The sequence below is a fragment of the Camelina sativa genome, chromosome 11, assembly GCF_000633955.1.
Source record: "Camelina sativa cultivar DH55 chromosome 11, Cs, whole genome shotgun sequence".
NCBI lineage: Eukaryota > Viridiplantae > Streptophyta > Magnoliopsida > Brassicales > Brassicaceae > Camelina > Camelina sativa.
In genome coordinates this window covers 38,982,243-38,997,462 of record NC_025695.1, presented here as the reverse complement: position 1 = coordinate 38,997,462, position 15,220 = coordinate 38,982,243, and the positions used below count along the sequence as shown (strand labels likewise).

The 15,220-nt window shown below is 32.7% G+C and overlaps 2 protein-coding genes across 2 annotated transcripts; both read left to right on the top strand.

Annotated features, from left to right (window-relative positions):
- On the top strand, positions 7,565-12,173 carry LOC104725547 (DNA repair protein RadA). The gene is made up of 15 exons (XM_010444214.2): positions 7,565-8,230; positions 8,385-8,440; positions 8,517-8,575; positions 8,702-8,773; positions 9,153-9,236; positions 9,543-9,650; positions 9,919-9,981; positions 10,072-10,152; positions 10,354-10,419; positions 10,647-10,802; positions 11,075-11,152; positions 11,281-11,319; positions 11,470-11,552; positions 11,650-11,722; positions 11,808-12,173. Exons 1-15 carry the CDS (start codon positions 7,683-7,685, stop codon positions 11,973-11,975), a joined length of 1,734 nt encoding a protein of 577 aa, XP_010442516.1. The 5' UTR covers positions 7,565-7,682; the 3' UTR covers positions 11,976-12,173.
- Positions 13,791-14,365, top strand: LOC109127522. The gene has a single exon (XM_019232437.1). It carries the CDS (start codon positions 13,941-13,943, stop codon positions 14,166-14,168), a length of 228 nt encoding a protein of 75 aa, XP_019087982.1. The 5' UTR covers positions 13,791-13,940; the 3' UTR covers positions 14,169-14,365.

Below are 15,220 nucleotides of genomic sequence, written 5' to 3'. Positions count from 1 at the left end.
CTCTATTATATATATATATATATATATCTTTTTCCCCCATTTTCTAGTACCTATATCACAAAAAGTTCATATTTCTTTTAACATATTTTTGTTAATATAACGAGATAATATACATAATCAGCATGTATAAACATTAAATTTATCAGTGTAGCAAAAACTTATAATCTAATTTTGTAATTAATTCTATCTAATTAAGATATTCTAAATGATGTTAAACCCCACTTTTAATCATTTTTTTCTTCTTAATTATTCCATGGAAACTTATAATGGTGATCATTATATATATATATATATATATATAGAGTTGTAGACTAAACGAAGTTAAGTAATTTAGTGTACGATATATGTTTAGGTCACACTTTTACCTTTTTTAAACAGATAATTCAGTCGATTAAAGAAAATTAATCTCAAATAAATCTGGACTAATGTAGTATATAGGCGACAAGTTTCTAAATATTGTACAAAAGGAATTTGCGGACATAAAATCATAAGTCTCACAAAAATATGAAGTAAAATAGTCCACATTTACAACAATATATATAAAAAAGGAAAAAACACTCAATCGGCTAAGAACATAAGTATACAAACAAAAAAATTTGGGATCAAGTTTTGAGATTGATCTCAAATAACCTAATCATGACAATATGATTCTTTGTGGCTAATTTTGTACAAGAATTTTGTATGTACTGTATAATATTGAATTTCCCGTATATGTATGATTGGAAATAAAGACATTACAAATGCATATATGACTTTTTTTTTTCTTTTTTTTTGGCTAAAGGGTATGATAGATGTATAACTCTTTTTACCAAACAAGATATGTAAACTACAACAAAAGAGAATTTATCTTGCAATCTCGTTGGCAATCGTCTAATATGTAAAGATACTCTGCAATTTGGTTAATGAAAGAAGAATAAATAACTTTATCTTCGGGGGTGTGATGTGTCATTGAATCTTTATTTTAAGTAGAGTTTTGATCACTTTAAAAATTATAGATTTTGGTGGATTTAGAAAGAGTTAAGAAAAGAGTTTGATTTTTTTGTCAAATAGTTTGCATATTCTCCTAGATTATTAGATGCTATAACCAGAAGTATCTTACTACACGATTGGAAAGGAAAAAACATAAATTGAAAACTGATTTGAACTTTAGTANAAGATATGTAAACTACAGCAAAAGAGAATTTATCTTGCAATTTCGTTGGCAATCGTCTAATAGAGTAATATGTAAAGATACTCTGCAATTTGGTTAATGAAAGAAGAATAAATATCATTATCTTAGGGGGTGTGATATGTCATTGGATCTTTATTTTAAGTAGAGTTTTGATCACTTTAAAAATTATAGTTTTTGGTGGATTTAGAAAGAGTTAAGAAAAAGGTTTAATTTTTTGTCAAATAGTTTGCATATTCTCCTAGATTATTAGATACTATAACCAAAAGTATCTTATTGCACGATTGGAAAGGAAAAAACATGAATTGAAAACTGATTTGAACTTTAGTTTCAATCTGCAAAAACATATTATTGCAATTGTGCACGTAGTAAATTTATATGTTTTCTGTTGATAACCAAATTTACACACGAGATTTACTTGCATTGGAGTGAGGGTCACAAAAAGATAAAGGGTCACTCGACTTCGTTCATGTTAGAACCAAGTCTAACAAATTTTCTTATTCGACAATTTAACAAATATCATACTAAAAAGAAACTTAATATATGTAAAAACTGACTTCGAGTTTATTTCCAAAATATATACATATTTAAAATTGTTGCAAGTATATGTACGCGATGCGTTAAATATTGTATGTTTTCTAGTATATGAACCATATATAGAAAAGATGTGAAGTGATGAGGGTCAGGACATTTCTAAATATCGTACTTTATTAAGTCGGTCCTAGTAACAACACTCAACATGACTGTTGGCACAAAGAATGAAGTAATGGATTCAAGGCACAGGCGCACAGCTAAAACCACGCAACATTAGCCTCCTCAATCAACGCAAGACAAATTAAACAAACCTTCGAAGTGTATAAGATTACGGCTATATGGGATATTGCAAGTATCAGCTTTAGGTCAATCATGAAGATTACTTTCTGAAAAATTAATTAAAGATTAACTTAAAAATCACTTCGAAAAGAATGCTACGAAAATATTAAGCTTCTTTCACCCCTTATATAAGTGCCACCATTTGGCCTTGAAATATATCCTCATCTTCTTCCAATTCTAATTTACACCACGTAAAAACTTCTTAGAAGAAACATGTCTCGTCTCACCTTCTTTAACCTAATCTATGTAACCACGAGCCTCAAGATCTACCTGGTGAACTTACTGCTTCTCTTCTTTTTTTCGTCAAATCATATTATAAACATTTGAAAACATATAGTTTTTGTGTTGAGTTTAACAGTTTTTTATGTATTTATATGGCATGAAAAAAGGCTTGGCGAGGATGGAATCTGACCACCTCTGGCACATCATATCACCTGTGGAAAAGTTAAACGGGGAATTTCAACTAACAAAGAGAACGTCCAAGACAGGTAACTGGACCATCACCGGAAGAGAAACTTATTTGTACGACGTTAATGGTGAAACCATTGACTTCAAGAGATATCTTGATTTCATGTTAAAAGGAGTCAAATCTTCCTCATCAAGGCGTACACAAAAAATAAAGTCTGATTGGATAATTCACGAGTACAACTCCCTGATTCAGCATCCTAAAAAGGTATGCATGCGTAGGTCATATATATATACACACCAATGGGGTTATTCATATATATCGAGAATTTAATCATTAATGAATCTAATGTATAGGAAGCTTTTGTGCTTTGCAAACTTATGAAGAGGGTTCCCAAGAAAAAACAACTTGAGAAAAGGGTGATACCAATAAAAAAAAAACTTATGAAAAGGGCAAGAGCTCCACGGAGTAGTGCTACCCGACAGAACTCCCGGCGTGTAGCAGACCCGGATATCTCTCTTAATCCTGTGCCAGAGGCTTCTCCGGTGCTGGAAGTGGCTCCGGCGATGGTGGTGACTGATCCAGCTATCGCTCCTAATTTTCCGGTGCCGGAAGTGGATGATCTTATATATAACGACAACGACTATTGGAGAAACTTTGCCCAGGAATTCTATCTTAATACTGTGCCAGAGGCTTCTCCGGTGCTGGAAGTGGCTCCGGCGATGGTGGTGACTGATCCGGCTATCGCTCCTAATTCTCCGGTGCCTGAAGTGGCTCCGGCGATGGCGGTGACTGATCCGGCTACCCCTCCTAATCCTGTAAGGATAAACAAAAAAACACATAAACTATTTTTAATTTACGCTAGACCTGCTATTACCATATCTGGAGACTTGCATGAACATGTCGTTAAGAAATAGTTTCTATTCAACACGTGAGAACAGAATCAAACTAGTTGCTCTGTTTTTTTTTTTCTCTGTTTTTGCCTCTTTGATTTTAACTCATACGCCATCTCTTTTCTAACAATCTGAAGTAATTATATCCTACGATGCAATAATATTAAAGATGACTTTTTTTTTTTGTTTCTTGTCTTTTGTCTTAGATCCTGAACATGTATGTGGATGATTTTGAGTATAACCACGAATCTTGGGGGAAGCTTGAAGATATTTACCCAGGATTTATAATATGAATGGAATAATTGAGGTAGTGCATGGAAGCTCTGGACTTGATGCAAACGGCCTCATTGCGATATCAAGTTTTTTTCTTTTGTTTCCTCTTTCTTTATTTGGACCACTTCTCAAGTTTTTTTTTTTGGCTGTGTCTTTGTTTGTTTGTTTGTTTGAAAAGAGATATCTGATGTTTGCGCTTTTCACTTTACCTCCTTCTTAGTCTTTGACTCCCGAATTTAAACAATCGCCATCATATATGTGCCATGCAACCGCCTTTGTGTTAGCACTGTTCTTTAGTCGAAGTTATAATATATCTTGATATACCTTAAAAACAGACTTCAAATCCAGCTTTCAAATTAAGCTCTTTTCGGATGACCAAAAACACAATCCAATTCTTGTAGTGGAGCCGACTGAGCACTATAACTATTTAAATAGCTATTCAAATATTTGGCATGGTTTCTGAAAAAGTAAATTGCAATTTTCAAGTAGTTTTATTGCGAGACAATATATATTCCTAAATTTGTTTGTTGTTTTGTTTTCTTTTCTCACTTGCTTTATCCTATTATCCCTAAACTCCAAGAATTTAATAGGCTACCTAGAGATTAAAATAAATAAATTACATGACACTAATTTGGAAATTATAATAAATTTTAAACATATACTGTACATGGCTCATTACGTAAATAGAATATGCTGAACTTTCTGTAAATCGAAGAAAAGTTTGCTTTTCTAATATTATCAAATAGTAGATTAAAAAGATTATTTTTCGACTTAAAAACATATTCTCTAGGTTCCATTTTGTTTCTACCAATCCCAATGCACGAAAAGGGAAAGTGAATCGACGAAAAGAAAAAAGCAAAAGTGAAGATTTGGTTTCAACCAAAGAAAATAGGAAAAAAGATTGCTAGATACTTGGTGTATACGAAAACGCATAGTCACATATGCCAAGTATACTATTGTATTTTTAACTACACGAAGTACATGTACTGCATGACTACATGCATGAACTCATGTGGTTAAATCCATAAACATATAATTTCGGTATACCGGTTAACTGACTCCGGCGTTGACCAATATTTTTTATGCATACTATTAAAAACCAAAAACATAAATTGCTATATCAAATAGCTTCTATAATTTTTTTAAAATTAAAATATATTTTATATTATATAACTAAATATTTTGTTTACATCTTTAATGTATTCATTCTTATAATTAGTAATTTTAATTTTGAAGCTAAAATAATAGTTAAATAAAAATTATTTTGAGTTCATATTAATTATATATATATATTAATTTTTCTACAGTCAAATATATTGTTTTGCAAACTCAATTTTTTGGATCTTCTTTCTTCTATATATTAAAAATAAATATTGTGTGTTTTTGTTGTTTATAATCAAATATATTTCTTTTATTAAATAACAAAAAACATTGTATTTAAATAAATCAAATAATAAGTTGATGTTTTTAATTGCAATAGAAAAAAACTAACTATTATAAGACTGGATGAATTAACAGATATATAATATATTTTTATATTTCAAAACTTAATAAAAGTGAAATGAAAAACCATTAATAATTTTTTTCAGATATTACAATTTTTATTTTACCATGAGTATATAACATATTTCAATAATTCTAATGATTTTGATATGTATTGGGTTTGGTTTTAAATATTTTTGTTGTAGAAATATTTTTTGTGGTTGAAAATATTAAATAATATTAATTTTATATTTAGATAAATTAAGTAAGAAGTTGATGTTTTTGAATTAATAAAGTTAAAATAAATAGTTTTCTTATTTGATTTATTATAACAAGATTATCTTGTTTGAATTTAAGTTTTAATATCTTATGAATGTTTTTTATTTCAATTTTAGTTAAGTTTTGAAATTGAAAAAGATAACTATTATAAGACTAAATTAATGGAATATATATACAATATATCTTTATTTTAGATCCATATATGTTTTAAATTATATAACACTATAAATGATTCCTAAATAATTCATTTTTTTGTTTTTTTGGGTTTCTAATATTAAAAAAAATTGCATATTTTTATTGGTCAATATCGGTCAATACTGGTCAACACCGGTCAATACTGGTCAACACCGACAGTATACCAGAATAAGATGGTTGTGATGTTGAATACATATGATCATATAATTGGTATATTTGACCACACAACACATATATTTCGTGTAGTTAACAGTACATTTTTTAAGTTGGGATGTATGACCATGTATTGAATAATACTTTCATGTAGCTGAGTATTTTTTTCCAAGAAAATATATAACACGAGAGGGAAAAAATGTGGTCCTTAGATTTCATTCGCACCATCCTCTTGTTTCTTTGCCTTTCTTTTTTTTTTTTTTTTTCCACTTTTACTTTTTAATTATACTAGTTTATATCTCATATGTTTAGTGGTTTTTAGAACCACGTTTACACCTCTTTTCCATCGGTTTAGCCTTATATTTAGGTTTGTACAAGCATGGTTTAATATGCATCCAATCATGAAAGTGACAGGTTCTCGGAGACATTTAAACCAAAATGAAGTTAAAAAAATATCTAAAAGAGGTGAAGGAAAGATCAAGGGAGAGTTAAAGAACAAATGAGAAACCAGAATTGAAGCTGTAACGGCTAACCAAATTTTTGGCTGCCACTTCTACTTTCAGAAATTTCTCCATAATTATGTCTAACACTTCTACTTCAATTTTTTTTTTTTTTTTTTTCCCATTGTTCTTAAAAAGTTTCAAAATCTTCTGTCAAGTTCTTTTTTTGTTATTCTTCACAATCATGTCTACTTAGTCAGAGTTTACTCTATTTAATTGACTTATCTTTTTTCTCTCACAATGCCTTGCATAGGTTACTTGTTGTATTCATCTCGCTTTTTGACTATGTCGGATGTCGCATATTGTCATTCTAGTCTGTAGATAAGTTTATCTATCCCAACCTTTATGATTATGAGAGACTAATCATAAAGTTTATCTAATCAACCTTTAGATAAGTTTATCTATCCCATTCCATCTCTCTCATCACTTTAACATACCTCACAGTCACCGGCCAACTCCACAATCCACATATATATATAGACCATTGTTATCTCTCAATCTTCTCAACGTACGTCAATATAAAAAATGTTACTAAACTAACGGTCTCCAACTTTCTCATGTGAAATCGTCAAGTTCACGCATTACGCAGTAGTACGATCTAGCCCGGCTATATAGACGGATTTATTGTAGTTCCGGGCGCCTGAGACCAATCCTACCAAGGGTGTGGTCATTATCAATCATTAGTACACTATGGTGCTAATTTATTTTACTATTCGGCCACTTGTGCAAAAAGAACATCGACTCAAATCTAGGAGACACTCTCCTCCACCAACGCAAAGGCGAGTCGTGGTCACATAAGGAAGTCGAGACAACAAATCAAATCATGAATAAAAGGTATCAATAAGTCAGCCCATCAACGAATACTCCTAGGGACTTGCAACTTCTAGGCAAAACCATTGATCATGAACATCAAATTGAATGATAACCGACAACTTTATGAGACGGTTTTGCTTCATTCTTGGCATGAGCAACCAAAGTGTGATAAGCAGGTCAATTAGAATGTATGCAGAAGTTAGAGGAGTTTAATATTATAGGAGTCGTCCTATATTAATCACAGCAGCTGTTATCTCTACATCATAACACAGCTTTGCTTCGAGATATATAAAGTAGCAACAGGGCACAAGAAGGAACTCATACAAGGTTCTGTATCCTCCTCACCAGCCTAGTACGCTAAAGAGGAAGACCTTAAGAACCTCCAAAGCCCATTAAGTCTTTATCGGTTTATAACTTGGGATATACTTTTTCCTGGTCTTTGTAAGAAAAACACTTTACCACTCATTTTAATATGTTCTTTCAATTGAAATAGTGTATGATTGTGACAAAGGCAAACAAAATAAAAATTAATTTTACCTTGTTTTCTTTAATTTGTGTTTGTGAAATTGGCGGTTCGAACCACACAGCTCAAAAAAACCCTAACCAGCACTAGAGAAAACGATTCCAAGGGTTTTCGATTACTGTTGATGGTGATCGCAGCAGATATGAGATGCTTCTACACTCGAGCCCACTTTCTTCTCCTCCGATCTTCAACTCCGGTCACGATTCCTACTCCCCCCACCCGTATCCGTCTCCGTCGCTTCTCATCATCTCCCATCTCCTCCGTTTTCGACCTTCCCTCCTCTAATCAGGACGCGAGTTCGAGCATAGAAGAGAAAGACACCGCAATTGGATTCTCCGATGAGAAATCGAGAAAAGCCGGTTCAACTGCTCGGGGATGGGACCCAGGGGAAGTTGTTATGAACAAATCGAAGAAAGGCAAATCGAAAACTGTTTGGGTTTGTGAGAGCTGTGGTCATTCTGGAGGGCAATGGAGGGGGAGTTGTCGTGCTTGTCACAAGGTTGGGACTATGAAACGTTTCTCTGATGGTTCTCATTTAAGTAGCAAAGCTACTGGCTCTGGTCTTCAGGAGGCTACTGGTTTGTCTTGGTTACCTGACCAAGCAGGGGTGCAGCCGAATCGATTGACTGATGTTATTCGTGGGATTACTCAGCAGCAATGGCGATTTTCTCTGTATGTTCGAATATTATATATTTTTAAAAAAGGCTAATTTTGTTGCTTTTAAGTTCACTTGTTAGAATGGTTTAACGTACATAGGTTTGTTTTTGTTACTATCTGAGATATTCTTGTTGTTGGAGATATCATTTCTTGCGATGTTTATGTTTAGGCCTGGACTTTTTGGGAATGAGGTTTCCAGGGTGCTTGGTGGTGGCCTTGCCCCAGGTTTTTATACTCTCTTCATGATTTTTTAATTTCGTTCTGTCTTTAGCTGTTGACTCACTATGGAGCTGTTATGTAGGTTCCCTGATTTTGATTGGTGGTGACCCTGGTATTGGCAAGAGTACCTTGTTATTGCAGGTTAGGAGATGTGATTTTTGGTGTTTTAATTAGTTGTCTTCCCCTTTGCAAATGGTTTGTGCACTGGGTGTTTTGTAATGCACATAATGGCGTTACTGATTCTCTCTTTATTTGCTTGAATGGAAGATTGCATCTATAATTGCTGAGGGGAGTGAAGTGGCCGAACCAGCACCAGTTTTGTATATCTCCGGTGAAGAGGTTAGTACTAGTCATGTTCTGTTTTTCTCAAAAGTTTCAGTTTCTCCTGCTTGTCTTTTCCTTGTCTTCCTCACACCGGGTTTCTGAGCAAACTTGTGGATTGTGTAATTCTCTGTGGCTGTTTCTTTTCAAACCGTGCTGCTTAAGATGGTCTGGATGATCTTCATGCAAATGTTTAAGATGCAGAAAAGTAATTGTAGCTTGAGATCTAGGTTTTAGCACCTTTATTTTGTGCAGTTAGACTTTCTTCTTCTCGCGTTTTCTCTTTAATGTTAGAGATATGGTACTTTTAGTTTGTTCTGAAGGATCTCATCCCACACATTCTGTTGACTTGATCACACATTCTTCATAAGATCTTCTGTTTTTCGCCCAACTGCAGAGTGTGGAGCAAATAGGAAGTCGGGCTGACAGGATGAAAATTCAAACTGAAGAGCTCTACCTGTTTTCGAGCTCTGATCTTCAGGTATACTATTTTATGTGTGCTCTGATCTTCAGGTATACTATTTTATGTGAATTAACATTCTTATTATCTTAATCAAACAGAAGTATATTTCAATACTTCTGTTAACACCTAAGCAATGGACAGCTGCATATTCCTATTTTGTGCCTAACTGTATCCCCTAATTAATTCTCCTCATGATTACACGTCAAACACCAAATCCATGCTTTGTGAAATTCTCAAGTCTGCGTAGCATAACTGAGATAAATTGTTAGTCTCCATTTTTCGATCAGGTACCTGAAGCACATCGTTTGTTCTGATTTATTTCAGGACATTCTAAACAAAGCTCATCGGCTATCTCCCCGAGCTCTCATCATTGACTCAATTCAAACAGTTTACCTAAAAGAAGTGACTGGAAGTGCTGGTGGTCTCACACAGGTATAAAAGTTTTCCTCCTCTATTCGCTTAGTCTCTTGAATTTTCTTCTAATTACTATGAGCAAGAAGTTATGCCAAAGCTGCTTTTTGTTGCTTCCCATGTTACATGGAATCCCAGATCCTTTAATTTATGTTTTAAAAGGAATTTCTTATGTGTTAGAGGAAGACGGGGCTCCAACATTCTCATTTTCTTTGCATATGTTTTTCTCGTAACTCTTCTTTTAATCTGCTGAAAAGGCTACTTTCTTGGAAATCTCTGTTGGTGGCAGGTTAAAGAGTGCACATCAACCCTGTTGCGTTTTGCTAAGAAATCTAATGTCCCTGTTTTCTTGGTGAGTAAGCACCATCCTTCCAATTCCTTCCTTCAATATCTGGTGTTTGATCTGGATAAGATGTTTTATGCACGTCACTTTCTGTTTTAGGTTGGACATGTTACGAAAGCGGGAGATATTGCAGGACCTCGTGTTTTGGAGCACATAGTAGATGTTGTCTTGTACTTGGAGGTGCTTTGTATTTTTTGTTGTCTTTAGATATGCAATCATGATATCCTCTTCAATAAATGGCGCTCTGTAGTCCTAACTAAATACTTTGGGTTTGTTTCTATTAGCTGGATAACCTCTATTCTAGACTCGAGCAAGTCTTAATTTGTTAGGAAATATAACAGAAGATGATCAGTTGACATGTATTTTACGTCAAAATTTCAGGGTGAAGAGTCATCGACGTACCGCTTGCTTCGATCTGTGAAGAATCGGTTTGGGTCGACTGATGAAGTATGTATACAAATCCCTCATAGTATGCCTTTGCAGATTGAATCATGATTGTTCTTTTCTCTTACTGCCTCTTTTCTTTTTCCCGAGAACTTGCTAGTTCAAGCATCTTATTCTGTGGATTGTGTTCCCATTATTCTTTATGCGGTTCGAGTTTGCTTGTTACCTGTACACGTATTTTTATTTCGAGTTGAGGATTATTGAATAATCATCGCTATCTCCTTTGTCAGCTTGGAGTTTTTGAAATGTCAAACTCAGGACTTGAAGTGGTCTCCAACCCTAGTGGAATATATCTTAGTCAACAGAACCCAGATTCAGATGTTTTAGCTGGATTAGCTGTAGCAGTTGTTATGGATGGATCTCGGAGTTTCCTAATTGAAATTCAGGTAGATAACCAGATTATTCTGCTTTATTCTCTTATTCTGCTTCAGATTTCCAAAAGTGTAATAGGCTCCGGCTTGTTAAGTGAAACTGCGCTTTGCAAGTCTTTATTCATTTTGCTTTAATCAATATGATAAGAATCATGACTTACATTGGTTGTAGTATGTATGTTGCGACAATGCTGACCTCTCATCATTAGCTGCCTCATATGTACTTGCGGACTTTGAAGCAAAGTATTGTAGTTCTTGTTTAAACATTGGTTTTTGTTATTATGTAGGCATTGTGTTCGCCTGGCTCAACAGTTTCAAGGCATGTCAATGGTGTTCAAGCTAGCAGAGCTGACATGATAATTGCAGTGAGTGCTACTACTATACTAACATTGTCTTTTCTTATTGAAAAATGACAATATACCTTTGGAACATGCCTTCTCTACCCTTTTATAACTGTGAACGTTTTGTTATATTCTGGCTTATCATATCACAGGTTCTTATGAAGCAAGCTGGTCTTAGAATTCAGGAAAATGTAAGTTTAGAGATTTTATTGTAAATTGTGTCAATCTGCAATGTTGCTCGTCATGTGAATCTTGTTCGCTATAATAAATGATAGGAAGCATCTGACTATCTATGTCTAGTGATTACAGTACTGAGTTAATGATGAATATATGTTCTTTAGGGGATTTTTCTTAACGTTGCCAACGGAATGGCTCTTTCTGAGACTGCTGGCGATCTTGCAATAGCAGCAGCAATTTGTAGCAGGTAAGTGTTGTTTACTTCTTTGGGCTCTTGAAAAGTGTCTTTGCGTTATTTAGTACTAGCTGCAAATGAAGCACTACTCTTTAATTGCATAATCCAGTTTCTTGGAGTTTCCAATTCCTCACGGTGTAGCATTCATCGGTGAGATTGGTCTAGGGGGCGAAGTTCGCACGGTAAGCAAGACCAATAACATTTGGAAGAATCAGTTAACTTTTATTTTAGAGTTTGGATGAATACAACTAAAAGATAATGGCACAGGTGCCAAGAATGGAGAAGAGGGTAAGTACAGTGGCAAAGCTAGGCTTTAGCAAATGTGTGGTTCCCAAATCAGTGGAGTCGTCATTAAAAGCGTTGAATTTGAAAGATATTGAGATAATCGGATGCAAGAATCTGAAAGAGTTAATCAATGCTGTGTTTAGGGGATAATGTGATTAAGCATTCTGTGTTCAAAGCAGACTGAGATTAAGAGGACTGATCAAAGTTTGAATCTTTTAGCAATTGGATTTTACGGTTTAGTTTGGTTTGAATTTTTGTCTGGTTTTAGTTTTATCAGTTTTACAGAAACTAAAACCAGTTCAAACCATTTGTAATTCGGTTTGGTTTGATAAAATTTGGTTGATGTTACATTTATAAAATATGATACATATGTCTCATTATATATAACTGAAAATTTATAAAAGTTACTCTAAATTTTTTTTTGTTGATGAAACCAATTGATTTACAATGTCAGTTTATATATATTTTGTTTTTGGTTGCCTTAATGTTTTGGCCACCATACAATGTGATGGAGCATTTAATATGTGGTCTACAAGTTTATCCATTAGGGATTCATGATATTTATATTACGTATTAGATATGAAACAAAGACTCTAGTAGGATGGGTTGATGAGTAAATGCGTGAGAGGGAAGTGCAATGTATAAAACCACATAATAGAAGAGCGCCGTTTCAGACCAAACATCATAACGTTCTCACATGTCACATGTGACATTGTCCTCTCCACATGCCCATTCTTCGCTCCCCGCCAAATAACACCCAATTTTAATCTTTCTTCTTTACATTTTCTTTCAAATAATTCAACGTTTTGTTTATAACAATTGACATAAACTTCCAACCTATCTACATATGATTTATCTACAGAGAACTTCTTCAACATCACTGTGTAAATCATTGGTTGTGTTAGCCTTTGCTCATTGAATTATTGACGGAGTTTGATAAATGCCAAAAAGAAGTGAACAATTATTTAGGTAAAATAGAAAAAGTTAAGGTATATACAAACAAATTACATAGTACGAGAAAAAAAAAATTACACGTTCTTCAATGTATTATACATTATGTATATCATATAATAACTCCATTTGATAAATTAAAATGTATCACATAAGAAATAACAAATTATGAAAGAAACATTGTAATATGAAACATGTAAAAATATGTCCGCAATGATTAAAATTTTACTTTTGTTTATCAAAATCATAAACTATCATATAGTTCATTGTTGTTGTCTTTTTTTTTTTTTTTTTAATACAAATTGCTCTTAATTATTTTGTGGAGGTTTAATGCATGTTACGAATTTACATTACTATATTCACTTCCGCCAATGATTAGATACTCCAATTTGGATTCCTATTTAGAGAACAAAATGTGCTGTTGTTAGAACAACGGTCTCAACTTCATAACATTGTCCATTACAATTGCTAACTAACTTCCTCTTTCGAGTTCATACTTTATTATATAAATCAAGGATTTGAATAAATTAATACCATTTTCTTTCACTTATCAACTGCAGTTATATGCAAGTTTATCACTTAGTCCACTACTCAAATTTAAAACTAATGGTTAGATTAAAAGTAGAAAATAGATGGATTAACACGAGCGCTATAGTTTTTAGGCATAAACAAGAGATCTTGACATTTTCTTTTGGGTTAATTTGGGTTCAAAACCAACTCCAAAAGATGCATTGAATCTCTTTAGAAAAAATAGGTTGGTGTCTAATCTGTCTAGACTTTAGAGTAGCTCTTCAAATTTCAAACTATTTGGAAGCTTTAAAACAAAAGTCTCGTGCTCTCTATATATCCTAAACTTTTAACCGTGGGATCTTTAAAACCCATACGCTCCCTTAACCATATATAGATTTACAATAATTTGAAAGTTTAATGCAATTTTTACATACATTTGAAAACTCATAATTTACACGTGCTAAAAGGGGCTTGGTTGTTATAGAAACATTGTTCGAAGCTAAAATTATTTTAAAGACGCCATTTGAAACTAGTCCACATAATAATATTTCAAAGTAGTAAAGAAACTTGAGGTCTATATAAATGGAGACAGGAAGTGTGTGACTCTTGTCTCCTACACTAAATTCTCTGAGCTCTTTTCACCAAAAAGAGAGAATGGTGTGCAGAGCAGAAGAAGCAATGAAGCAAAGAGAGATGATCAAGAGATGTAAAGAAGATGATCAACAGAAGAAGAAGAAGAAGACGCAATCAATAACAAATTGCAACAAAGACAAAAGCTGCAAATTCAAGCGAAGCACTAGTAATCTCGAAAACGACGGAGCTTCCTCAGCTATCTTCCTCCTCGCCTGCATCGCCTGCTCCTCCTTCTCCCATCATCTCTAATTATTAAGTAACTACTATCTTAGTTATAACAGCCTCCACAGTTAATTACTCTTCAAACTACGTTTAATTACTAGTCTTATATTTGTTAATTCTATTTATATTTTTGTTCGATATGAGGTTTTTAATCTGCACACTTTGGCAGGTAATTTCTTGTACTTTATTTTGTCTTAAAGTTTTTTAATATATTAATCTGTTTTCTTGTGTGTGTAATAATTCTATTGTAAAACTAGTTGTGGAAAACATATGGAGGGTGCGTATAAATATTACATTATTTTCAAACAAAACAAAAAAAATATTGTGCATTGTGTTTTGTATTTACACTAGATTTTAACCCGCGGTACACCGCATGCATATAATTTTCATTATTATTTATAATTTATATTGTATTTGTTATTTAAATATTGGATGTTTTGCAAATAGAGAAATAACTAAATTTCCCGGTCGTTTGTGCGGCTAAATGTTTATATTAATTTTTTAACCCGCAATATACTTCATGATCATTTGTTGTTATATTTAGTTTGTTTTGTTTAATGTTTGAGATTCCATTTTGATTTTTAAATATTATAACAAAAATAAGAGATCTAAATACATAATAAATTATTTATACGCTATGATTAAGTCACATTTTTCTTAATGATTTAATTATTTTACACAATCTTAGTTAAATCAACTTAGTTTTATATGTCAAGTATTTTAATATTAATAGTGTTTATAAATAATAAAATGAAGATTTAACCCGTGTTAGCAAAAATTTAATAATATTTTATTAATTCCGACATGTCCTTTTTATAACTCATTTACTATATAACCATATAATATAGTATTTTAAACTTTTTTAATTTTACATATTCGTAATATTTTAAAATTTTATTAATTTTTTATATATTAATTATAATTATTTAAAGAAATTTGAATCGAAGTTTTTCTTATATTAAGAATCTAAACTCACAGGTTTTAGAAAATAAAATGGGAATCAAATTGTTGTTTTCTTTGTTTGCAAAGGATTAAGAGATAGAATATCTTCAAAACACAATAGATTATTTGGTTAAATA